The sequence below is a fragment of the Stylophora pistillata genome, chromosome 9, assembly GCF_964205215.1.
Source record: "Stylophora pistillata chromosome 9, jaStyPist1.2, whole genome shotgun sequence".
Taxonomy (NCBI): domain Eukaryota; kingdom Metazoa; phylum Cnidaria; class Anthozoa; order Scleractinia; family Pocilloporidae; genus Stylophora; species Stylophora pistillata.
In genome coordinates, this window is record NC_142527.1 from 32,089,631 (window position 1) to 32,116,552 (window position 26,922).

The window sequence follows — 26,922 nt, forward strand, 5'->3', positions numbered from 1 at the left end:
TTAGAAGCTCAGTTTCGAAAAAACTCACGAAGATACTGATGAAATAAATCACGTTACAATAATCACACTCAAAGCAATGAAATGTTCTAAACAGTGATGTGACCATACTGTACACTTCCAAGTTCCAGCCATTTTAGCTATCAAGGATATACTTGCATCTTACCTTAAAGTATTTCATCAATTTTTCCTCCAAGTGTTTCTGCTCCTCTGGATAGTCAATAAAACTCACGTTGTGTAGCTGTTTGGGAAGATTTGTTTTGTCAAAGTCATCAATTTTTATGAGATCTAAACAGTTATCATTCATTCTTTCCAGCCTTTCCATGGCTAAATTCAGTTGAAACATGCAAACGTTACTCTTTAAAAAGTTAGTGGATGAGAGAGCAAGTATAATCTTAAACTTTTCAATACTGTTCTCCATTTGTTCGAAAATTATCTGTCCAGGCCGAAAATCTCTGTAGTGTAAACAAAACTTCAAATTATTTTTTTTCTCAAGAGTTAGAATTTTTTGCCTTTTTCACCCACCTAGAGTCTTCGGAAGAGTAGAGAACAAAGGCATCGAACTAGAACTCACCACTTGAAATAGGAAAAAGATATTACAAAAAGAGAAAAATATATAGACTTAAACCATAATTGCGGTAATTACGGAAAATATCTGTGGAGTTAATTTGTTGGATTTAACGCTAATTTCAACTTTTACAGGAACCGCGTGACTGAAGACTCATACAGGAACTCAGTTCTATCTCGGAAACTGTTGCTTACATTGACATGAACCAGATTATCTGTCTTCTTTTTTTTTGAGCGGTCACGGGAACTAGGGGGTGAAGGTGTGGCTGGCTTGAGGTAGGAGAGATGGGTGTTATATCCGCTTGATTTCAGGGCGTCTTCGTTGTGGGCTTGGCTTTGGTGAATACACCTTCGTTGCAGGAGAGGTCACAGATACGCCGGTTAATAGATTGTGGAAGGTGCTTGATGATGGAAGGGGATGGTTGGACTTAGCATGGACGTGGAGGGGATCGTTGTTGGGTTTTCTGTAAGGGCAGTGTGTTCCTTTCGTTAGGTTTAGTGAGACGTCGAGGAAGTTGACTGTTTTTTAGTTGGTGTATATGGAGATTGTTCAACCCCCCCTTCAGCAGAAACGTCCAAACTAACGTCGGTAAAACTTTCCTTACACCTCTTGTTCAGAAGCACTTCCCCACCTCTCACAAATACCACAAAATCTTTAACAAAAACACCACCAAAGTCAGCTACAGTTGTATGAATAACATAGATTCTATTATAAGGAGGCACTATCAGAAAATCCTGAACCCCCCCACGACCAGTCAAGACCGCAAGTGCAACTGCAGAGTAAAACAAGCCTGCCCGTTACAGAACAACTACCTCGCTTCCTCCTTAATTTACAAGGCTAATGTCATCACAAACAAAGACCAAACGGGAAAAAACTACATCGACCTAACGGAAAATTATTTTAAACTTAAGATACACGCAGCATTCTCTCTCATTCCGAAAGAAAGCCTACGCTAACAGCACCGAGCTATCCAAATACATTTGGGAACTTAAGAGCACCAACACTCCCTACTCCATTCATTGGTCGACAATCCACAAAGCCGCATCTTACAAAGGAAATTCAAGAACATGCAACCTCTGCCTTGCCGAAAAATTCCTCATTATCACCGCGGACAAATCCACTTCATTAAACAAACGATCAGAACTAATTTCCAAGTGCCGCCATGAAAACAAGTTCTACTTGCGAAACCAATAGAAACAGTCCTTTTGTCTTCTTAATTGCTTCCTATTATTTTAACTATAATTTCTATTTATAAATTGACTTTATAGCACGGTATGTTTTCCATCTGACGATCGCAGCGCAGGCTGCGTGAAACTCAGAGTAATGGTGAAACGATCTTCCCGTCATGAATTTATTACGACAGTACTGTTTCGGCCTTCTGGGCCTCATCAGTGCGGTGCTAATGCTAGGGTGGGGGAGAACCGATATTGAATCTTCCAACTGTGAAAGACCACCATGAAAATATGTGTACAGCAACATTTCGCAAGATAATGAACGATCCTCAGCACAAATTAAGCAAACTTTTACCACCCCGCTACGTAAGCTCTCATAGTTTAAGGCACGAGCGTACCTTTGCTTTGCCACTTTGCACGACAAATAGACTTAAAAACAGTTTTTTTATTGCTTCGGCCAGAATAGTCAACAGCCACAAATAATGTAGAAGTTCCCCCTTACGACGAACTACGTATTTTTTTAATAATAAGATGTATACATGTAAATAGTAATTTTTATTTTATATCTGTGAATGCGCAATTCAGTTCATGCTGCGAAGTATTCACCAATAAAGTAAAGTATCTAACTATCTATGGTCACCCCAAACGATCCCACATTTGTGGTATCGTCTAAGCCATGCCAGAGTGCTCAAACTAGAAAAGCCTAGTGAGCTATGCGCAATGCTAGCGGCAATGACTCATCCCAAACGAATAAAAAATTGTGCAATTAATATCAGTACATGGGTTGATACCAAAAGAAAGTTCAAACATGAAGGCATTGAATAAGAGATTGACCTTTGAACAGCTTCTGTCCCTAGCTCCTTCAAGTTGCTGTCAAGGGAGCTGATGGTCTTGAAAGTGAATTTTTGTGTGCACGAATATTGTGGTCAATACTCGAAGAATACTAGTAATATAAAAAAAGATCAGCTTCAAAAGCTACCGATAATATTTCTGTCCTTTCACTATTCAAATAATTGGTTTTTCCTAAACAAGACCGTGAGTGCCTATTTGAGCGTAAATTTAAGATAAGATTTTTTAATACATTGAATAAATTCGGTTAACATTTTGTCATCTCATGGCTGAGATTCCTACAACAACTGACAACCATCAGCCTGCACTCAATTACAAGGGTAATCGACAGGAATCCCACAGTCGGACCCTAACAATCGCCTGCGATAATGTTACCAGCCTATGCAAAATACACCCTAGATCAAAATTCAGAAACATTTGTATGGTAGCTGGAAACAGAATTTACACTTGCTTACATAGTAGGCTTTGCTAAATGATGTTATTGTGAATGTATAATACTTTCAACTAAAAATTCTGAAATCTTACAACCAAGGTACCGAGTATGGATGGAAAATTACCTAGAAGAAAGATTTCCCGAATTTGGGCGATTGATCAGATGGTAATCAATTAGCTAAAAAATTAATTAAAAACTCATTAAAGTACAAAAAATGTTTAAAAAATAATTGAGTAATCTATATTTGCCATTAATGTAGTCCATTGACACTGTTACACTTGTTCTCAAACCATTTTCTACCTATTTACTTGTCTGTAAAGGAGTATGTGAGTTTTTGTCATTATCTTTTCCACTTGACTACGTCTTGTATAAAAAAAAAATACTCAAAGGAACGTTTCAACTTATACTTCCTCCCTTGATACTGAATTTTTGCTTGTGGATAATGAAGTGCAATTCACTAAAAGATTTCACAATTCACAACCGAAGATTACACAACGATTTTACCCGGGTGAGGTAAAGCAAACCTAAATGTATTGGATCACTTTAGATACTCAACTAAAAAGTAATCTAATTGTTCATGATTTGCTCATTGAGTTGCCGCAGCAACTCAATGAGCAAATGGCTTGATTGGCGTCACGTGATAAAAAATTTATACACGAACGTCCCTGCCTGAAATTGGAGTCGAAAGATGAGGTAACAATACTTCAACAATGTCAAAACGCCGTATGTCTTTATCTTTAAGTTCCTTGCAAATCTCATACACTGTAAGTTTCGGGTTTGTCCTTGCTAGGAACTCAATTACTTCTTTTCCGGCCGTCTCTTGGCTGATTTCGAGAGAAACTATAAGATCTTTCTGCATGGTATACCTGGTAGCGAGCTGTTTCCAGGTCCGAATTCCGGGTTTTTTCTGGATCAGAAGGTTTCCAACCATCTCTTGAATATTGAGATCAACATCTGTGAGACATTTGCGCTCTGAAGGCAAAGAAGCAAAAGGAAAATAGCAATGTTTCCTCAAATAACTTACGTGGCGAAGCATTTTGAGCAGAAATATGGCAAGTTCTCAATCAATTGACAAATATAACATGCCCCTGCGTTTTCCTCCTCAAAAAATGCCAGTGGGTTAATGAGTCGATAGAAGTTACGTACATAAAATACATTACCGGACTAGTCATTGTAGAATAATGTTCTAAAGTACTCCAGAATATCCAGGAATGTTCAGTAATTTACCTTGTATTACACTAATCAATTTGAACCCCCGCCACGACCCAAGGACAGGGCGGGGAAACCAGGGCTTCAAACACAAATTATTAGGGAGCTTAAGCCGAGACATTAGGGACCTTAAGAAACCACGACGGCGACGCCAAGGAAGACTTCGATTAAAAAATGAATTCCTACTCTTAGTTAGAATTTCAAAAATGGCTGCAGGAGCTTACTGTCTCATTTAGCGCCACAGCTCAACTTCTGCATGACGTATAAAGTAGCCGTTGAGTTCCAAATGGAAACTAAAATAATTTGCCGTCGAGGTTTCGGTTCGCAGACGACGCAAATTTTGGCGATTTCACGTTGTTTTGCATAGGACGGCTATGAAATGTACAAAGATTCAAAATGCACGTGCTGAGCTACTGTTCTGCCAATCATCTCTTGTTTTCCACGTCCTCGTTGCCGTCGCCGTCGCCGTCGTGGTTTCTTAAGGTCCCTATTATTGAGACGCAGACGGCAACCGGAAGAAGAATAAAGCAAATTCTGGCGCGCTTTCACGTCCATGCATCGACTTGTACTGACCAAAGAGGATACTGAGCAACAGGAGAACTTTTAACTTCCAGCTGCCGTCCGCGGCTCAAAAACGTTTGTGCTAAAGCTCCCCAATTAACAGCGGGATCTCATGAGGAAAAAAGCAGTTTAACACTATGTTGCTCAAGTGCGAGGTATTACACTTGGAACTAAGCGTTGATGGAGAGAGCAACAACAACAACAACAACAACATTGACTTTATTTTTTTTTTTAAATTAAAGAAATAAAGGCTTTTATAGCCCGCAGTTAGCGTAGCTATTCCAGGCGGGCTACCTAAACAGACACTGTATAGGCTCTCTCTCTCTCACACACACACACACACACACACGCAACAATGAAATAAATAAATAAATAAATGAGCAAATAAAAATAAATAATAAATAATAGTAGTGATAATCATGTTAAAGGTTTTAACTGGGCCAGTCACACAAGTGAGTTTTTAACAGGTCAAAGAGAAAGCTAATCAGTTGAAATACAAATATAAGCTAGAAAGGTCAAGGTAGCGCAAGTCAACATTCATCTCCTCAATTTCAAGAATTTTCAAAAGCAAGTGAGTTAGCTCACGTTTAAAAGGTGCTTTCCTTAGCTTACGAATTTCAGGGGGGGATGCCATTCCATATTTTCGCACCAACTCTAGAAAAGGAAAACAACTGATGATTTGTTCTCGCCTGTTTAATATAAAAGCTTCCAGCTACTGAGAAACGAGTAGAGTAGGAATGAACCTGTTCAGAGTGAGTAAAAAGTTTAGAAATATTCGGGTAAAAAGATTTGGGTTGAACGATTTGGGTAGGTCGAAGGCCAAGGTAAGAATGTGTGTAGCTTGTATTGCCAGTACATGTAGTACCCAAATGAAATGTAATTAGCTAACACTCACCCATTCCTTCACGCGGGACAATGTCTAATTCTGCAGGGAGAGATGTCACACACTTCACACTGTCAGCATCGTCATACTTCACTTCACACTTGTAATTGCCAAAGTCCTCCATCTTAACTGGATCCAGAACAAGGGAAGAGTTTCTTTGACCATCCATCATGGAGTCTTCTTTAAACCACTGATAACGTCCTACTAACTCCCCAGAGATGTTGCATTTAAATTCCACTCGTGATCCTTCTTTCTGTTCTTGATGTCTGGGTAGCACCACAGCCTTTAAAAAGGTTTGATTAGTTTGAGGCCAATATGAAAGTCATTGAATAAACATAATGTACAACAATGATATTTTTAACTAAATTATGTCAAGCAGTGGACAAGAATACAACACGATCTTCTTCGTCATCTGACTAAGCCCAATTTACATGGCATGGATGTGGCATGATTTAGGAAATGATACAATTTGATGAGCATTAAGTACGCATCGTCTGATTGGTCAATTCGGTGTCCAAGCGGATGCTTTATCAAGTTATAGAGCCTGCATTTAACTAGTTATGCCATAAAAGGAATAGAACGCATTTTTCTGGACTCTATAATGTGATAAAGCCACTTGGGATGCTAGGAAAACACTCGGAAAGCTTCTGTTAAATCACTCTCCTTCGGCTCAGACCCCATTCCACAAACCCTAAGCAAACCCTTACCTATTACTAACCTTTACCCCACCCAAACCCTAACCCAACCCTAATCTAACACTAACCCTAATATAACTCTAACCCTAACTATAACCAAAACTCTAATATAACATTAGCAATTTAACCCTAAACCCTAAATACCTCCCCCCTCTTTCTAATAGTTACTCTTATATAATATTTTAACTTCATTTTATTTTATTTTGATTTTATTTTTTATTTTAATAATATATAACATATATTTTTTACAATTTTAAATTGAGTTTAGGAGCGTGCTGTTGTTATAGAAGTCGCTCCCTCAATTTTAACACCAAACTTTTATGTTCATTTTACACACTCATCCCCACCCTTGCATACGCTTTGTTCCTTTTTTACCCACTGATCACGAGTTTGCTCATCAGTGGAGTGGGAACCCATTTTCATGGGATCCTATACATCAACACCAAAGGACAAAGGAAGCCACAAAGGTTGCTAGTGAAACTACTGATTAATATATTTAATACTGATTAATATATTTAATACTGATTAATATATTTAATACTATACAAATGAACACTTGGAAAACTTATCGGCTTGGGACTTATAAGCTTTCCTCGCATTCTCCCAACATCCAGTGTGGCTTTACCACGTTATAGAAGCCAGGAAAATATGTTCTATTGCTTATACATGTATGTACTTATGACATAAGCACGCAATGTACTAGACAAAGAAGATAATTTGGTTTTATTACCTGAGTTGATAATGTAAATCAGCCACTGACAGTAAAGAGTAAACCTAAAGCTGCCTTTTAAAGCATAAGCATATCACAGCTATTGATTGATTGATTGAGTCAGCAGCAATATTTAACTTATTATGAATAAAGACTAATAAACAATCCATTGACTTATCATCACTATAAAGTAAACCAACTACATGCAATTCATTCGTTTATTGGAAAATTACAAACTGTACTAGACAATGTCATCATGGACACTGTGTTCATGCCACAGTATGCATTACCAACCTTAAATTAAACCATTAATTACTACTCAATTCATTCATTATACTATCCAAAAACTAATCAATGTCTGCTAGTTACCATGACATTTAAGGAACAAATTAATCTCACATATTTTACCCACCTGGATGATTTCCTTTTTAGGGGTGCTAGCGCCTGAAAATTTCCTCTTTATGAAACTCACAATTGGCTCGCTGGACCTTCCTGCCCCCTTTTGCCCATTACCTGAGTTGGTGGTATTCATATAAAAGCATGCAGTTAGGATGTGGACCACAGAATAACTTTCAAACCTCATCACAGATGAGGCTGCAAGCTGTGCAAACTTTAACTTTGACTGAAATAAACAAATCTCACCAAAGGCAAATCATTTAAGGCAGACTTCCATATAACATGTAGATTCTGATCAATATAGCACATTTATCTTTTTACTGCAGCCTACGGCACTTCCCTTGCGAAAAGATCTAGGAAATTCCTAGGAAATCCTAAGATTTTCCTAGGAATTTCCTAAGAATATTCCTAGGAAATTCCTAGGAATAAGGTGTGAAATTTCACAGTAAATTGGGACGAAGAATTCAAAGAATTCCTAGAAATTTCCTAGGAAATTCCTAGGAGTGAAAAAATTAAAATTCGAAAAAAATCCTAGGAAATTCCTAGGAATTTCTTAGGATACACATTTCACTTTTGTCTGACCAAGATTAGGTCCCCAAGGAAATTCCTAGGAAACTCCTAAGAATTTCTTAGGAAAATGGGAAAAATAGAATATAGACACTTTAACAACTGCCCCACAAAGTGGAGGTAGGGTGCCTGAGACATCCAGGAGCTTCCACTATTGGCAGCCAGCTCCTAGATGAAGACTGCTCCCATGGATGGCAAATCCAGGCGACCCAGCCATGAGCCCCCACACAGAAGGAGAAAAACAGGGAAAAATGCTAACGCTCAGAAAAACACTGACTAAAACACTAACAAAACTGAACAACGCCCCGTGGACCAAGAACAAAAGGAATACAGGTGCATGCCAGACCGCTGACTGCGCCGGGTAGCACTTGTGCTCCACATTGTCAACTCCATTAAATTGCACTTAACTGCATAAAACATACAACACCATATGATAGGAATTGAATTGAATTTATTATATACAACTCAAATAAACATTATAATTAACAATACTTTTTGTTGTTACTATAGATTGTACATGTATGTACAAAATTACTTGGAATGCAAAACAAACAGTTAAAGATCATTCAAAGGATTAATAAATTGACAACTTAGGATTCACATATATCAATTATCAGAAATCGTGCAAGGCTGATGCAATTTGAAAAGTTTGGATCAAAATATACATTTTTGGCAAAATCATTATTTTCCAGTGGAGCATGTTTTCATTCCGGCTGATAAAATGCGCGCACAAACATGTCAATGCTATTTTGGCATCTGAACTAATTAAGATTGTTATTCTTATGTGATATCATTTTAATTGTTAATTAGTATAGTTTCAGAGCTGAGCAAAGAGTTTCCAGCAATCTGATTGCTTGAGCGGTTCCTTATTTAACCGTTATTCGCAGACGGCGAGGTGAATATCATCAAATAATCCCAGAGACGAAGTCGAGGGGATTATTTGACAATATTCACCGAACTTGAGGCGAATAATTGTTTTAGTATAATTTAAGAGCTGAACAACAGAGAAATTTCAAAAGTCATAACATTGTAGTAACATTTACATTTTATTTTAACATTTTATATAAACCGCGTGGGGCGGTTTATATAGCATCATATAACATCTTGACAAATCAGATGGCTGGAACTCTTTGCTCAGCTCAGAAATCATACTAAGACGCTATCTAAACTGCTCTGTGCGGTTTATATAAAATGTTAAAATAAAATGTTAATAAATGTTACTAAAATGTTATGACTTTTGAAAATTCTCTATTGTTCAGCTCTGAAATTATACTAAAACAATTATTCACCTCAGGCTCGGTGAATATTGTCGAATAATCCCCTTGACTTCGTCTCGGGGATTATTTGATGATATTCACCTCACCCTCTGCGAATAATCGCTACATATAAACAGTGACTTCTGATATAAAGTTGCAACGCTGGTGTCTCTCATGCTTTCAATATCTTCTGAGACAGTTCCTATATAATTTGCGAAGGTTTTATATTGGATCTTTGTCGTATAAATAAACCAAAAGTGATGTGAATTTTCACAAATGATCTAGGCATACAAAAAGACTACGGGCTATTAAAAGCTTTAAAGTGTACTCTAAAGCAGAAATGCTTTTTTCTAGGGGGATGGAAAAGGATTTGGTCCGCTGTAACGTCGTCACCCCGCAAAATGGCGCTTCGCTTTGTCACACGTGCAAAAGTTATGAAAAGCCTTTAACTCAAAATTACCTGGAACAAGCAAACTAAGTTCTTGCTTTGTAGCTTCACCTTTAGTACCTTTAAAATGACACAAATAAGAAGCATTTATTACCATTATATTCAGTTTAAACTAATGAAACTTAGAAAAGCTACTTTTAAAGCTAAGCTTAAAATTCTTACATATTTATTCATATGTTCTGCAATCAATCGATAGAAGTAGAAATGATACATATGACAACGATTAACCAAATAAAAGTGTAATACTTACTATGAACAGAAATAACTTTCGCCTTGAAAATCTGAGTGCCCTCTTTTACTTCGTATGGCGACAATTCCACATTATTCTATTCGTGTTGCGATTTCTTTTCCATAACGTATTATGTCTTTGTCTTTTAAGACGCTTATGCTATGACCTTCTTCGATCCATTCGACCAGAACCCACATAACGCTGCGAACGCTTTAAAACGTTTAGATCAGAGAAGAACACAGCAAGACTCAGCTGCAATGCACAAAACTTTCGAGTAAAGGACGTTGTAGAGCGGAATAGAACGTTGAATTGAGCGGCAAGCCTGGAAACTTCACCTTATTGGATTATACTTGGTCATGTGTCGGTCATGTGAAGATTTTGCTCATGAAAGACTGGGACTAGTGATCGTGTGATCCACTCAGCGCCATGGTCGCCATCTTATGAGCGGTGATCGAAGTAGCGATAAATGACTTTTAAAGTTAGTGTTAACGCCTGCTAGTATGAACCATGGATGGGAATGAACATCAAATTTACAAATTAGTCAAACTTAACGGCCAAGAGAAGTATGAATGTACGGCTTGTAAACGTGTTCTCTCACGACAACAGACAATGGAAAATCACATGCGCTCTGTGCATCGTTACGTTGGACCGGGTAAGAAAATGTAATGTAATGCTTAAGCTTATATAGCGCATTTCACAATGTCTCAATGCACTTCAAGCTTCAATGATGCTTGTAAGTTTCAAAACCAGTAGGAAAAAAACTATAGAATTGATAAGCAATTCTTTTATAAAAATGGCAATTAAGCTTAAGAAATTAGTTTCAAAATCCTCTCTTCCTCAACTGTTCCTTCTGAACCTACAACTATTCTTTTATTCCTCTAGCACTTTTTGAAAAGAAGCATCGCATTGATATTTCTTATTCTCGATGTTTTAGGTCTGACCTGAAAGCAAAGAGTGTCACTGAAATTTTGGAGAAGATTATGCTTCTAAATGGCAATTCCAGAAACCATGTTATAATAAGATTTCCAAACTTTAATGCTGTCTGTGGTTAGATATAAGAAAATATCACTTTTTAAGTCTCAATATGCCAGATTTGAAATTTCCCATCGCTTCAAATAAGACTTCCTTGTTATAAAGCTTTTTGTATAAAATATTCTAATCTGGCAAATAAATTGATACTTGATACTATCTATATTGAACTTAAGTTTACTTTAAATGGAAAGTATGTAGAATTCACCATATAATTGGAATAAATCAGGAGACAGTGCAAAATTATGTTGGCTGAATCTTACACATTGTGATAAACCATTTTTCAGGGATGCCTCAGGCTGATATAACTTTGTATTTCAGTGTGGTCAGAGTCACTGTCCTTGCAGTATAGCATTTTTTATTATCTGACTGGAGCACCAAACACATGGATTGAAATCCCACTTGAATTGCATTTGATTTAGTTTTCTGCTTGTATTCTTTACTACAGTAAATTTTTATTTCAATGTATTGTGATATGCAATTGAAGGATAAAAAATTAATGTTTTATTGGAAATTGTATAAACTTCAAGAATATCTGCTTTAAAATTAATGAGTTGTAAATTATAATGCAAAATAAAAAAAATTTGTGGTATATTGCAAGTAGTGACTTTTTGAAACATCTAAAATGGCACTTTTCTTTCAAAAGCTAAACTCACAAGTATAATTCTTAAAAATTAAGGTTTTATTTTAAAAAATAATTTTTCCTAGTAAATTCCTAAGAATTTCCCAAGGATCAAGAATCTATTTTTTTATGTAAATTCTACCTGTAATCATTCCTAGGAATTTCCTAGGAAATTCTTAGGAACCTAGTAATGTTTGTTCACACCTCTAAAGAGCTTAAATGTTTTTAGGAAAATTCCACTGACTCCTAAGAAATTCCTAGGAAATTCCTAGGAATCCTAGAAAGCTAGGAAACCATTTCGCAAGGGAATTTCTTGTGAATCTGTTCAGTAAATTTTTTCTAACGTGTTATCAAGAAAACACAAAGTCCTGTGCAGTCATCAAATTTGTCTTTCCTCATTACAGCTATTTTAACTTTGCTATATCAGGCATCTTGAACAGTGAAATGAAACTGTGAGGAAAAGTTACACATTAGTGTAATTGCAACTTCTAGGGGTTAAACTGTTCTCCTGAATTGTCCCAGTTAAACTATCTTTGATTGATTTCATCCAACCTGTATTTAAGTTTCTTAATATGTAAAAAATACCTGACACTTAAAACTTTTACAAAATCAATGAAAAACATTCAATCCCTCATGCTGTCAACCAATAAAATTATAACCATGCAAGAACATAAAAATACCAACCGTATGGCTCATCTGGATCCTGCAACAAATAACACAAGAGATGTCATGAGGGCTTACAAAATTAAATGAATACCATCAATTTTGAACAAAGGCAGCAAAAAAAAGTGCAACAAAACCATGGAAACATAAAAGTTATGTATTTGAGATGAGATGATTGTTTGATGAATTAAATGCCTTGATCTCGATCACATTGATTCTGTTTCACTTTCACAATTTCTTTCTATCTACTCCTAGGAACTCTAAATGATATCTTTTGGAAAGAAATAACATCATGTGTTCATGTGTTCAAAGCTATGTTATCATTATATTAACTCATTGATTACAAAAAAAACATCTGCATGCATATAGTGTCAATAAAATCTTTATATTAGTTATTTACAAGTCATGTGAAACTAAACACATCAGAGACAGTGATTACATATAAACAGAGGTACATTAAATTTGTCATAAATACTTCTCCTGGTAGAGGCTGATAGCTGATCTCTCTAGACAGTTTCCTTATGGCAGTCTCTACAACACTTGGTCTCCTATCCATTGCTGGACTAACACCTTAAATTGGTAGGGCAGTCAAAATAATTAATGATTTAAAATTGTTTACAATAAAAAATGTACCTCTAAAAACTTTCTGAACTTGTATGTTTACTGCATGAAAAAAGGGCGTAGTTTGAAATTGTAAAATGGCAGTCATGTACTGCAAAATAAAGTTTTGGTAAAACTAGTAGGTGAGTTATTAAAAAAAGTTAACTAAACCTACAAATGAATGAGAAGAAAGGTAGAAGTCATGATTATAACAACACTGTTTTCTGTATGAATAGTTACAAATTACCTAATATTATCATGAAATCTAAGCAACATTTAATGTACCGTTTTCATCTTGCACTTTACTTTTATCACTGCCTTCCTCTCCAGATCCTAACAAGCTCTTGCTTGCACTGTCCTTTGATGCTAAAACAATTATCACAAAAGATAAATTTTAAAGTTTAGGTGGCAAATATGTATTTATACATATACATATAGTTGACATATTCATTTATTATATGTTGACTCGGGTACATCAGTTCAACCTTTAGTTCCCAATCTCTATAGTTGCTAAAATTAAAATTACATCCACATTTATATGAGTAGGGAGAGTTAAGTATTTGATCAAGACAGAACTCCATGGTGGATAAATTTATCTTTTCTCTTAACCTGTTGCATTGGTGATCACTGAGTACAGTGGCAGTCAAGTAATGAGATTGGGGGCTTGCTCACCATAGAGCTTCTGTGACTGTGGTGGAGCATCAGAGCATAGAATCGGAAGGTCTGAGATTCGATTTCTCATGGGGACTCAGAATGTTTTCTTTGTCCCATGCTGGTGACTAGATGAAAAAAACATCTTTATACATTTCTTTACCAAGCTCAAAACTTATCATCTTTCTTATCCTTTAAAAAGGAAGATTTTGTCAGGCAAGTTATTTTTTAATCATTGTAGAAATCAAAAGTTGAGTAAATGGATTAAGAGCAAAATTACTTGACTGAGAGCATGAAGCTTGTTTGAAAGGCTGTGACCCTAGCTTATAAGCAATGTGAAATAAATTTCCTGAGAAGCTTTCAGTACAGCATGCATAAAGCTGATATTGCTCTCTACATTATAATCTACTAAAATTTAATGTGTTTTTAAAACATTGCATGTCCCCATCACATCATTTTCAGAACTTCTACCAATTTCTAATAAACTTTTGAAATACAGAGAAAAATCCATTGAAAGATACATAAAATATAGACCTGTTTCAAAACCTTCACTATTTAAAAATATGTAATGGTAATAAGGACCAAGTGGAGTCCAATTCAGTCTGTAAGCATTATTAATGAGCCATTGCAAAATGGGAGGACCACGAAGCAGGGCCCAGTTGCCCGAAGGCCAATTAGCGCAAATCCAGAGTTAAATTTTAAATTATCCAGGTTTCTATATTTCTCTGTTCAAAAGCTGTTTTGGGATAATTTTCCCAATTCTTTTCAGAGCATCCTATCATCATATTGTAGACAAATGGAATTAAACTGAACTGTCTTTTTAAAGCTTTTAGATCTAAATCAAATTTCACACTAACCCTGGGTTATCTCAGTTAATTAACCCACCTTTGAACAACCCAGCACTGGAGTCTAATTTGTCAATCACAAGTATGATTACAGACCAAATTGGATGACATAATGACCTGTTACCAATTAATCATAACCATTTCAATTTCTCCCCCCAAAACAATTACATTTATTTGAGAAAATAGCTCCAGTAGAGACAATGTCTAGGGCAAAAAATTACTATATTTTGGAAATCCCCCAGCTTTGTAGGGTAAGCATGCAGTTGTTTGCTATTAATGGTTATTGTAATCAATTCTGTGATTGGTGGGTTTAGTAGTCTCCCTTGCTGCCGATTTTAGTCTTGTCACACAATGCTCCTCCCCACAAACGGCTGCTCACATTCAAACAACATTCCTTTCCCTTTGTTGTCTTTGCCAATAAGATCACTGACATCGTTTCTTATGTGACCAATCAGAGCACAAGAGTTTGTAATCAATATCGTTTTTCCCGCGTTTTCAAATTCTGCATTAACAAGATCGTAGTTTCTTGATGGAGGAAACGCCGAAGAGGGTTTTGCGAAGTGATCGTTGCTTTATTTGTTCCACTTCAGTTGAGAAAAAAGAAAAAATTTATGTTTTTGGAAAAAGTAATCTTTTGATTTTCCGGCGATTATTAGTTCCTGCCTGGATGTGAATGCAGGCTGCTATTCAGCAACCAGCGAGTTGTCAGTTTGTACAGCTTGCTACCGACGATTGATCAAGTTGAAAAAGGCCTCTGATCATGTTAGAGAGCTCAAAGATGAATTGAAGGGAATCTTCAAGGGTCGCAGACTTCCCAGAATGAAGCGCTTATTAAACGTTGAGAGTGGTGGTGGAGAAATTCAAGCTTCATGCTGTGGGAAATCCTTGAAATGTTTACAATTCGATCTGATCAATACCACTTGTACTTCTAGTGCTACAGCCAATTCTAGTATTTCTACTGCAATCAGCCAACAGGTATGTTATACTCCGGAAAGATTTCCTATTGGTTCTATTGCTGTGTCTCCTATTCGACGTCATCCATATGGTCTTGTGCTAGAAGCTTTCCCTAGTCAACTGACAGTAAGACCCCTGTGTGAAAGCTTTGAACTCCAATTAAGATGGGACAAACAATATGATTGGTTAGATGACTTTTGGCGTGCAGAGTTCTCGACATATGTAACCCAAATGGTCATTGGTTGAAGTAACGGAAAGGAATGTTGTTGGAATATCGTTACAAGGATTGGAATTGTCTAGAAAGTTCGCGGAGGTCAATGTCACGCAACATGTTGTTTCAAGAATTTTCTAGAACTGTGACTCTCAGTTTAAAAATAGAGTTTACTCTAATAGTTATAATCTTTCTAATACTATTGTAATGATTATAAATAGTTACTTTTGGAAACTTCTAGACTCTCTTCGGTTGCTTATATAAGCAGCTCGCTAGTCAGGTTGTTGTTGTGATTTGGGACTTCATTCCCTGTTTGTGATCTACAAGCGATATTGTGTGACAAGTGACAAGTGAAGGGATTTTCCCGTTCGGATGTGATACTGACATTCTGCTGTCAAGTCCAGAGTTGTTTACCGTGGAGTGCAATACTGCGAAGGAAGTCTTCAGGAGATTTTGCCAAAGAGAAGGACAGTACTTTGCTTGTGGTCAGATAAGCGCAGAGAAGTACACAGTTAATTTTAGTTGGATTGTTCCAAGAGTATAGTCACTAGCTCGTGTTAGGTTATCTCCCGTTGTTTACAGTTAAATAAATTGTGTTTCGTGGAAATAGCGAGGTTATTATCTTTCCGCCGGTAATCAGTTACTGTAACAATATGAGCAGCCATTTGAGGGAGGAGCATTGCATGACGAGACGAAAAACGGCTGCGAGGGAGACTATGGATTTAACTACAGGTCTGATAACAGCCACCTGTCTAATTACACTGTCTGATTACACAGTGACCATTTACAACTCCATTTCATATTATTAGGGACCTTAAGAAACCATGACGGTGATGATAACAAGGATGTGGAAAACAAGAGATCTAATTGGCAGAACAGTAGCTCAGCACATGTGTTTTGAAACTTTGTACATTTCATAGCCGTCCTATGCAAAACAACAACGTGAAATCGCCAAAATTTGCGTCGTCTGTGAACCGAAACCGTGACGGCAAATTATTTCAATTTCCATTTGGAACTCAATGGCTACTTTGTACATCATGCTGAAGTTGAGCTGTGGCGCTATATGAGACAGTAAGCTCCTGCAGCCATTTTTGAAATTCTAACTAGGAGTAGAAATTCATTTTTTAATCAAAGTCTTCCTTGGCGTCGCCGTCTAGGTTTTTTAAGGTCCCTATTTAGAGAAATATACATGCATCATGCATCACATTTTTGGTGAGAAAAGGAAAGGTATAAATATTAATTAATTATTCAATCATATCTTACTATAACCATTACAACTTCCTATTAAATGTGATGGTGCAATTTAGCTGCTTTGTTTTTCACCTTTTATTCTGTAGAGTTGTAATCACACAGTGTAATCAGACAGTGTAATTGGACAGTTGGCTGTATAAAAAGGAATAAATTTTTTCTTATTTTGACAGCAGCTACAATTGTACTTTCATTTTGAAAAATTGTATATAGCTATTGATTACATATGTCAATACCTTTTTAATGGAAAAAGAAGAGGTATTTATACAGTTTGTACATACATTTTCAAATTGCTAGGTTCTAGAAAATGGATGTATATTTTATGCATAATCCTGTGCAAAGATGTAAGGTATTTAATATAATAGTACCTTGTGCTTCCTTACTGCTTTGTCGTTTCAAAATTCGCTTCTTTCGTAATTCATCCTTTGGGTTACGCAGTTCACCTAGTTCATCATCAGTTGGACAGGGAGACTCTTCTGGAGAGGATGGAGTATAAGCTACATTGATCTGTAATGATTTAACTTTGGGGGGTGCCAATGGCACCACAGCACTGGAATCTGACACTGCAGGTCTTTTTTTGGCACAGCTGGTGCCATCTTGAAGTGCTGACAAATTGAAAGTATCAAATTATTCAGATAAACAAACTGGCATCATATGTACAAGATGATAAAAATGCAGCTAAAGCTGTGGTACAAAAAATGCCATATGGATATAAATTAACCAAAGTTATTTAACTCAAAGAAAAACAATGGGGTGCTTGATCATGTTCATAATATACCAAGTTTTGAAGCCAATTGATGTATTGACCTATGTTTTCAGCTTGTACTTCCTGTACAAGGCAAAAATGAAGAGCTGAAAAAAACAGCCAACATGCTGAGAAGCAAGTTATATACCGGTATATACTGAATTTGACAGTCACAGCAGCAGTTCTGTACACTGGAGAATGCTTGTGTCACACCTTCATTAGCTTTGTGTTTCTGCTATTTGCCTTCAAAGTTAATCATATGATCAATATGCAATAACATATTTGAAATTTTAAAGGCAACCTGCAAACTAATCTCCAGTTCAAAAGGTTTGCATTTTAGCCCTGACTGCATGATAATTACATAGAACACAGGCTAAAACCTTTTTGGAACACCAAATAAGAATCTGGAATGAACTAATGATCATTACAAAGTTAGCCAATCAGCAACCTTTTAACTTGTTTGAGTTGGCTTATCTTATCTGTTTTGAACAACTTTCTGTTGATCATATCTTTTAAAATTAGTGGCAGATCATGACTGCAGTCCTTTGAATAAGAAGTCCACCACTAAGATTTCAAAGATTGTTAACATACTAGGATGTTAATACTGGCTTGATTCCACAACAAAAATGAACAGTATATTCCCATTCCTGACAATCCTCTAACTGACAAAAAACTGGAAATTTCAAATACTAAGATCATATTAATTGGACCATTTTAACTATAAATTAGAGAAAATGTTCAAAGCCAATCTTTTGCTTCAGAATATTAAAAAAATTTCAAAGTTTAAAATATAACAACAGCAATGAATTCATCTTATTCAAAAAGTTAAACGCATTCTCATTCTCACACTGCATTTGAAGGCCTCTACAACAATGAGAACACTGAGTATTCTCAAGAAGACACATCTGTTAACAGTGAGAATATTTTTTTGAACCAAAAGGCCTAAACATAACTTGTAATCTTGTGCAAGACAATATTGACTCTTACTGCTAGAAGTTATATTATAGAACTTGGAAGTAACAGGTGATTGAACTGGTACCCATCCATGACTGAGGTCGATTGAGTAACAGCGCTCCCTAATAGGCCATTTTACAGTTGTGTACTTAGTTGCCAATTAGCATTTGATTTGAAGTGAGGCAGAAGGTGACTCTTTGAGATAGAGACCAGTATCTATAGTTAGCATGATAACAAAGTAATTTACATTTGAATCAATATAAACACCGTCACCCTTAGCCTCACTCCTGTTCAAAGGCTTGGCAACCAAGCATGCAACTGTAAAATGAACTATAACAAAAATGGTCTTTCTAAACTAGAATGAGCTTCCACAGTGAAGGCTACTTGTCTTGTGTGCAGATATAATATCAAACTCTACATTTTTGACAATCCATACTTAAAAGGTTGGAATACAACTCACTTGCACTAGGATTTCTATCTTTGATCCATGCCTCTCTCCCTTGCTCCTTCTTCCTTTTTCTCCAGCACAAGAATCCACCAATAAGTGTGGCAGAGGCAAACATAAAAGCCACCACACTAAGTACTATAATGCTGCCCTTAGTATTATCACCAGGCACTACTGCACTAGTAGCAGAAGGGGCTGATCTGTTTTGGTAATGCATCATACTAGTCACAATTGTTCGCAAGGTTGTTCCTGCAGTTGGATGTACTGGAGCGCAATTCTTATCTGATCGAATACTGCAGTATTGACCAGTAGCATTGAACCCTTGTTTGATACATTCTGGCTGTGGTTCGTCATTTTTGTCAAAACAACAAAATGAACATTGTTGACAGCTGTGAGAGACGTCAACAAAGAAGTATCCTTTAGCACACGTTCTGTTGCAACTTGCATCAGATACCTTGGTGCAATTGGCAGATGCTATCTCGTGAAGAGCGCACTGTTGACAGGTTTTACAAGGGGATGGGTCATACTCATCAGAAAACATGCCTGAAGGGCAATCTTTGCAACGTATTTGAGACATTTCTTCCTTTTTAACATGCGAACCACATGGAGGACTCAATCCTTGTCCAGGGTGACACCTGGCACAGTTAAAACAATACACAGCACTCCCATTTGAGCTGACAATAGTGTACTGTTCATCTAGACAGATTATACAACAGACATGGTGTACTTCCTAGCAAGAAGAAAAAGGAAATAAATCCAGTTGGTACAACCATCATACCAAGTACTTCATGCCAAGTCTTACCAAGTTGCAAAATATAAATATTTATTATAATTACACATTTACATCAATATGCATATTCTTCATATTGTTCTCTACATATTTTTTAAGGTGTTGACAGGGTGAATTTGAGTAAAAATTAAGCTTGTTTAGTTGGTGATATTTCTTTTATTCTCCTGACCTTAATGTGTGATTCAGGGGTGATATTGTAAGGAGAAATTAGATGCTAATCACTCTTAGTGGTTAAAAGGTTAGAGGTTCCCTAATTTATTCTTCATCAAGTATTCCTCTGGGTAATTTTTTGTCAGGTAAGTGGCTGGCCAGTCACCCTAATAAAATGTGTTGTTACCCATGGCCCTATATTTTGTAAAGTCTTTTGGCAAGAAAGAAAATACAATAAAAAAAAAACGAAATGAAAGAAAAGAGACGTGAAAAAGCCTGCATGGTGCAGGACTTCAGAAAAAGTCTGGATGACTGTGTCAGTAATGTATATAATTTTCTAGACCAAATTGTCTCAGATAAAATATACAGGTTAGGAAAATTGGTTTAAATGCAGGTTTAATACAAGATTAAGTCTCCATCACCTGCTTTGAAACTAATATTGTGAGACTGAATTAAGTTTTCAATTGACATTTCGCAGGTAAGTCACCTGTGTACCTAAAATTTTTTTCCGTCTACTTTTTCTTTAAAAAAGAGTTGGACAGGTGAAAGGAAGTGAAAGATTTGATGGGGGTGATTAAGTAAGCACAGTACATATTATACATATTTCAATTTGCAAACCAAAATAATGTGAACAACACTTGCAGAAAAAACTTCAAAAGTTGTACTGACTTCTATAAACCTTTTGTAAATTCCTAAACGAGTATTGACGTCAAGTCTGCAGAATTCATTTTCATGATTTTTTCATCCACACTTTCAGGAAAAAGTTAGTTCTTCACAAGAAAAATGAAAAATGAAATTATCAAGGAGAACAAATTGTGGTTGGACTAAATGTGGCTCTTTTCGGACAAAATGACGTATTGTATTTGTCTAACACAAGATAAGATTAATATGATTGTATCTCTTAAAACAAAGTAAATAATTAGATGAATTTGATTTGATGCACTTTAAATGTGATGATATGATGAAAACGTAAGATCAGCTTGTGTTTTCCACAAGCTCAAAAAGTTTTGAAAGGCATAAATAAATCATGATTTTGGTGACAGATTCTTCTCCTTTTCCAACCCATCGAACATAAGTGAGAGATGCTGAAACCTCCTATGTTGAAATAGATACTCTAATTAATAAGATGAAAGATTAACTGTAATTATATTTAGTCTGTAGTGGACTCCTATGTCAAAATAGATACTTTAATTAATATTTGATGAAAGGCTAATTTCTAACTGTAATTATGTTTAGTCTGTATTCGTCTCCTATGTCGAAATAGACACTTTAATTAATACTTGATGAAAGGTTAATCTCTAACTGTAATTATGTTTAGTCTTTAGTCTGTTTAGTCTGTAGTTTTCCTCTTTCCTCTGTCATGTTGTAATTGTATGTGAATATTTATTGTATAAACGTGTCAAATTACTTTTCAACTGTCTGGCTTACCGCGACTAGCTCTTCGCTATTTGCAAGCTAGCCTAGTAATAACCACCTGATATTTACTTGGAAATAAATAAATTGAAATGTCCATAAAATATATTGATGAAAGAAGAGGATTGAGGTTTCTTGAACGACTTTTAAAGTATGAATGTTTTAAGGTATTATTAAGTTTCTTCACAATAAATTAAAAATGCCAAAGAAATTAAAGTTTGTAACTTACCAAACAGAAGCAGAAAAAGGCTAAAAACATTATCACCGACTGCATACTGATTCCGTGTCAATTACGAACTTGTCTCATGTACCTATAGAGATAAAACAACGTAGCAACAGAAAGCTTCGCTTTACGTTATATTGACAACCGTGGACTCAACAAAATGTTAGTTGAGTTCACACACTTGTAATTAAAACGTAAATAGATTATAACTGAATTGTGTTCAGGATGGGAGTCGTTAACTGCCAAATTGACACAACGTAAACTGAAACAACAAAGAAATCCAAGAAATCCTTCAAATAATCCCCAAAACTATTTTTACTTAGCGTACTTCGGTTGCTTTACGAAAGTGTCTAACGCGATCAGTAAACCAGTCACCGCGCGATCACGGAAAGTACTCAAGATTCATGGCTTACACAGCATATGATTACATACAATTACCTACTCTGTAGCTAATTGAAAAAAGAGTCGTCATTTTCTTTTCGAAGTTCATTTAAGGTGTTCGTCATGAATTCAGCTGAGCTTGCAAGCAAACGGGAAAAAGTAAATAGAATGAGCAACGAAGCCTGAGTCACGGGACTTTGCTCACTCAGCCCCATGCCCAGCGCATCTTTATGTCACGCAAGCTATGCGGAAGTAGGAGCAGAATTTTCCTGCTTTTTAAGGTGGTTGAACACAGTTTTCACGCGCGATTTTGCAGATGCCATTCAACGTGCACATAAGGATTGCAAAAAACAAACATACCGTCAAGGGAGCGATCATTTTATTTACTCAACACGTATCCGCACTATCTGTACTATTTTTCTCTGTAGTTGGCGCAGTGGGGCTTTAATCTTTTATTACAAAGACATGTAAGAAAAGTTAACGGTGCAAAGAACCCAGCTTTTTCGCCGTTACCGAAAGAACCCAGTTAAATACAGCGCATGTGTAGTAAGTCAAAGAATTGCGATTGAATGGAAAATTGCTTTCTCGGAAATATGCCTATTTCTTGAGAACCACCCATTAGAATTCCACGAAATTTGGCACGAAAATACTTTTGGAACTAAGCAGCTAGATAATCGAGTGAACCTTCAACAAGGGATAATTAAAGATCTCTCTGTTAATTTGTTAGCAAAATGGTGTTAACTTGTGAGTATCGTTACAAGTTCGTTGCATGCAAATTATAAAGAAAATCTAATGACTAGATTTTCTACAAATAAACAAAATCGATTTTAAAGGCCTGTTTATATTTATTCACGTCGCCCTGGCAACGGCACATATGTCAGCTTAACTATCAAAAGACAAAAAGTTTGTGTTGTTAACTTGCTTGCTGCCAGTTTTGGCGAGCGAGAGATCAAGGGTGTTAATTAGAGAAAATGGTGAAAGAAACACAGGTATCAAAAACTGTGTTCAGCCACCTTAATACCGATGTCTAAAATGTATAGCTATCAATAGTGAGAGAGATCAGTAGCGTACTTGGTGTCATTTTTCGAGGTACTTTGCAAGCAAACTGTAAGCCTGTGATCGTTATACAATGCTAACCTCCAAAGAGGCTGGAGAGTGCATACTATGTATATGTATACATATAGTACTATGTATACATATATATGTATACATATAGTATATATGTATACATATATACTATGTATATGTATACATATAGTATATGCATACTATATGTATTTTTATAGGCTGATGAATTGATCGTGTCTAAATAAAGATTACAATACAATACTAAGACTACAATAAGTCGCCGAATATCATGTTTTTGGATGTTTTTGCGGTGTTCCGGTCTCACGTGGTTACCGCTTTGACAGATCATGTGATCCAACAAGGAGGATTCTTAAAAGAGGTATTTGTTTGGACAAGTCGCTGAGAACGGTGAACGTTGCAAAATCAGGATTATTTGAGTTTAGCCCAAGAAAAAGCTCTTCTCTGGGAGTTAGGGGAAGACATAAAAACCTCAAGTTCGACGAAAAAAGGTCAGTGATCAGGGCCATAGACATTGATTTCCCTTCATCTGCGTTTTTCAGGAGTCTAAAGGAAATCAGAATTTATTATTCTGAGGGGAAACTCAAAGGGGTTACGACGCAGGCACCATAAGACCTCCCCCCTTCGTTGCTTCCTTGGTGACGTATACAGAGTGAGTTAGAGCCTAAATTCTAGTTCCCGACTCACGTGTACAGACAGACAATGAATGAAAAAACACTTTATTTAAGTGTCTATGTTTTTAGCTATAAGCTAATTGAGGACACTAAAAAAAATTTAAAAGTCAAATACATTTACATATGTAGATGATAGTTATTTACAGTAGATAATTAAAAAGATTATAAAGTTATTTAGTTAAGTTTTAAATTTCAACGCGAGTTGACAGGTTGACTCTTCTTATGTTCTTCTTGAACGAATTTAGAGTTTCTATCGTTCTTGGGTGTCTTGGTAACTTCGACCAGATGAGAGGTCCCATATATTTAATAGAATTCCTACCAAATCTTACAGTTTCGAATCTTGGCAGTTCGACGTCACTGTTCCGTAAATTATACTGATTATTCTTTATATTAAATAAGTCAGAAATATTCTCAGGTACGAGACTGTGCTTAACTTTAAACATCAAAGTGGCACTGTCTTGTAGGCGCCGATTGTTCAACGTCGGTAGTTTGGCGCGACTTAGCAGTTCTTGATAGGACGCTGATCTAGTTTTGTACACCGCCCTAAGTGCTCGCTCCTGAATCCGCTCAAGCTTTCTCCGATCCGATGCATTACAAAAGTGCCATACTAGATGACAGTAGGTTAGATGGGGCAGAACTGAAGACCTGTAAAGTGATAGTTTAGCATTACAGTGTATCAAATTGCGTAGCCGCACTAGGACCCCTACTTTTTGACTGGCCTTAGAGCATAGATCACTGATATGACTAGTAAAACTCAATTTTTCATCGATTTGAACTCCTAAAAGCCGTTTTTCCCCCATTCTCTTAATAGTATGACCGTCAACAGAAAAATTTTGATTATCGTTGTCTTGGTCAACATTTCTCGGGTTGATCGTTAATAGCTGGAACTTTTCTGGGTTGGTTGAGAGATAGTTGTTCTTGTACCAGGATAGAGCTTTCTCTCCATGTATCTTGATACTTTGCGCGACAACGTCATGCTTCTTCCCCATGACATACATCTGATGGTCGTCGGCATACATGCTCAAATTAGCATTATTTATATGAAATGACATATCATTTTGGAACAAATTCCACAGAAGGGGGCCAAAGGACGAGCCTTGCGGGCAGCCAAGCACCATCCTTTTCCAGTCACTTGTCACTCCTTTTATTTTCACTCTATTGAGCCTATTGTCAAAGTATAATCTAAGAAGGTTGAGAGAATTTTGTCCAATGCCATAGGCCTCGAGTTTCTTTACGATTAGAGAATGGCTAAGAGAGTCAAAGGCTTTACTCAAGTCAGTAGACAGTATGTACACCAGTTCCTTTCTGTCAACAGCTGATTTCCAGTCTTCCACGAGTCTAAGTAGAGTGGTCTGACAGCTATGATGTCTTCTATATGCTGTCATTCTCTGATAGAGAGTTGGATCATAGTGCCCGGTGATTTGCTTACTGAGCATATGCTCAAATGTCTTATTTACGGTAACAAGGGACGTGATGGGACGATAGTTCTTCGCCAGTTGTCTGTCACCTTTTTTAAACACTGGCGTCCACTCTCCCATTTTCCACGCACAATGCCATCGCCCCAGCTCGATACAACTGTTGTAGAGAGTCATTAGCGATGGGACAATTCCACAGGCCACGTTCTTAAGGAGTTTAGGCGGTGCTCCGGGGTCCCACCCACAGGACTTAATGGGGTTGATATTTTCAAGCGCCTTTTGCACTTGAGCCTTGCTGACACGATTGAACTCGAAGTGCGTTCCTAGGTATGCTTCTCTTAGAGCTTCAACGCTGCCATGATTGTCATGGTTCTCTTCTGTGATGCAAATAGCATTGTCTCCTACAATGCTAACAGCAGCTGTGGTGAAATAGTTCACTAATTGCTCAGCTACCTCCCATTGATCTTTTACAATGATGCGTTCTTCTGTTTTTAAACTGATTAAGACAGACAGACAGACAGACAACCTTCATTTTAGCACAATAGTAATAAAAGCTATGCATCTTATGGGGTCGTGCATAAATAATAAACCTAGGAACAAAATATATACATAATAAGTAACAATATCAAACTATCTAAAAATTAAATTATTAAAAGTATGACATAACCAAAATATAATGGAAATCTTTAAGTCCAAAATTTCAGGTTGTTGTAGAGGTCTCTTTGAAAGTCAGCTCTTTGAAAATATCCATTAAACGGGTTTTCTTCTTCAAGTTTTGATAACTTGTATTAATAATAATAATAATAATAATAATAATACATTTATAGAGCGCCCTTTCCCATGGGTCCAAAGGCGCTATTTACAGAGTCACAATTCAAAAATAGTTTAAAATAATTAAAATTAGTTAGTTAAGATTATAAAACACCAAGATCATTTCATTAATTTAAAAGCACGTGTAAAAAGAGTAGTTTTAAGCCGTCTTTTAAAAATGTCAAGTGATCCAGCCAGCAGCCCTAACATGCTGAGGAAGACTGTTCCAGAGAAGTGGTGCGACAACAGAAAAAGCACGACGGTCATAACTATCTCACGGTGTGGAAGGCAGGGACGACAAGTAGATTCTTCGTTGAAGACCTAAGGTTGCGTGGTGGTTGATAGCTTTTAACAAGGTCTTTAATGTAAGTCGGAGCGAGACCATGAAGAGCCTTGTAGGTAATAGTAAGTATTTTAAATTCAATTCGGAGATCAATCGGAAGCCAATGGAATTTTTTGAGAACAGGTGTAATATGGCAAAACTTTGGTGAAACAGTAACAACACGAGCGGCTGCATTCTGAACACGCTGAAGCTGTTTAATCAGATACTTAGGTAAACCATATAATAGCGAGTTGCAGTAATCAAGTTTTGATGTGACTAGGGCATGAACAAGAAGCTGAGCTGCATCAGCGGTGAGATATCTACGAATGATACTAATTTTACGAAGATGATAGAATGCCGATTTGCAAATTGCAGTCATTTGAGGAGCCATATTTAGAGATTGATCAAAAAGAACTCTATCGTTACTTTCTCTTGAAGAAGCCAGCACTCTCTCATCACAGACATGAATAAGTGACAAGGCTGGTCGAGCAAGGTTACGAGATGATATGACAAGAAGCTCAGTTTTGTCTTTATTTAATTTTAATCTATTAAGAAGCATCCAGGTGTCAATTTCCCGTACACAGGCCTCCAATTTACACTTGCTCAGCTCCCTATCATTAAGGGATGACGTCTCGAATGTTACATAGAGCTGCGTATCATCCGCATAAAAGTGAAAAATCAACTCGTGCTTACCGAGGCGATATCACTTAATGGAGAGG

The 26,922-nt window shown here is 36.6% G+C and overlaps 1 protein-coding gene and 1 long non-coding RNA gene across 3 annotated transcripts; one reads left to right on the top strand and one right to left on the bottom strand.

Moving 5' to 3' along the window:
* Positions 1-2,162: 2,162 nt before the first annotated feature.
* On the bottom strand, positions 2,163-22,088 carry LOC111336180 (uncharacterized). 2 transcript variants are annotated; one of them, XM_022942227.2, is made up of 10 exons: positions 21,958-22,088; positions 21,522-21,603; positions 18,955-19,669; positions 17,164-17,400; positions 13,172-13,252; positions 12,762-12,856; positions 12,308-12,326; positions 7,489-7,589; positions 5,685-5,955; positions 2,163-3,991 (listed from the first exon to the last, which is right to left on the bottom strand). In XM_022942227.2, exons 2-10 carry the CDS (start codon positions 21,564-21,566, stop codon positions 3,669-3,671), a joined length of 1,887 nt encoding a protein of 628 aa, XP_022797962.1. In that variant the 5' UTR covers positions 21,567-21,603; positions 21,958-22,088; the 3' UTR covers positions 2,163-3,668. The 2 variants fall into 2 exon arrangements, with proteins under 2 accessions (XP_022797962.1, XP_022797961.1); XM_022942226.2 differs by having other exon boundaries at positions 21,954-22,083.
* LOC148724320 (uncharacterized) lies at positions 9,672-11,593 on the top strand. Its single transcript, XR_015991600.1, has 2 exons — positions 9,672-10,624; positions 10,907-11,593. It is a non-coding gene; the product is annotated as an uncharacterized LOC148724320 (long non-coding RNA).
* Positions 22,089-26,922: the final 4,834 nt, after the last annotated feature.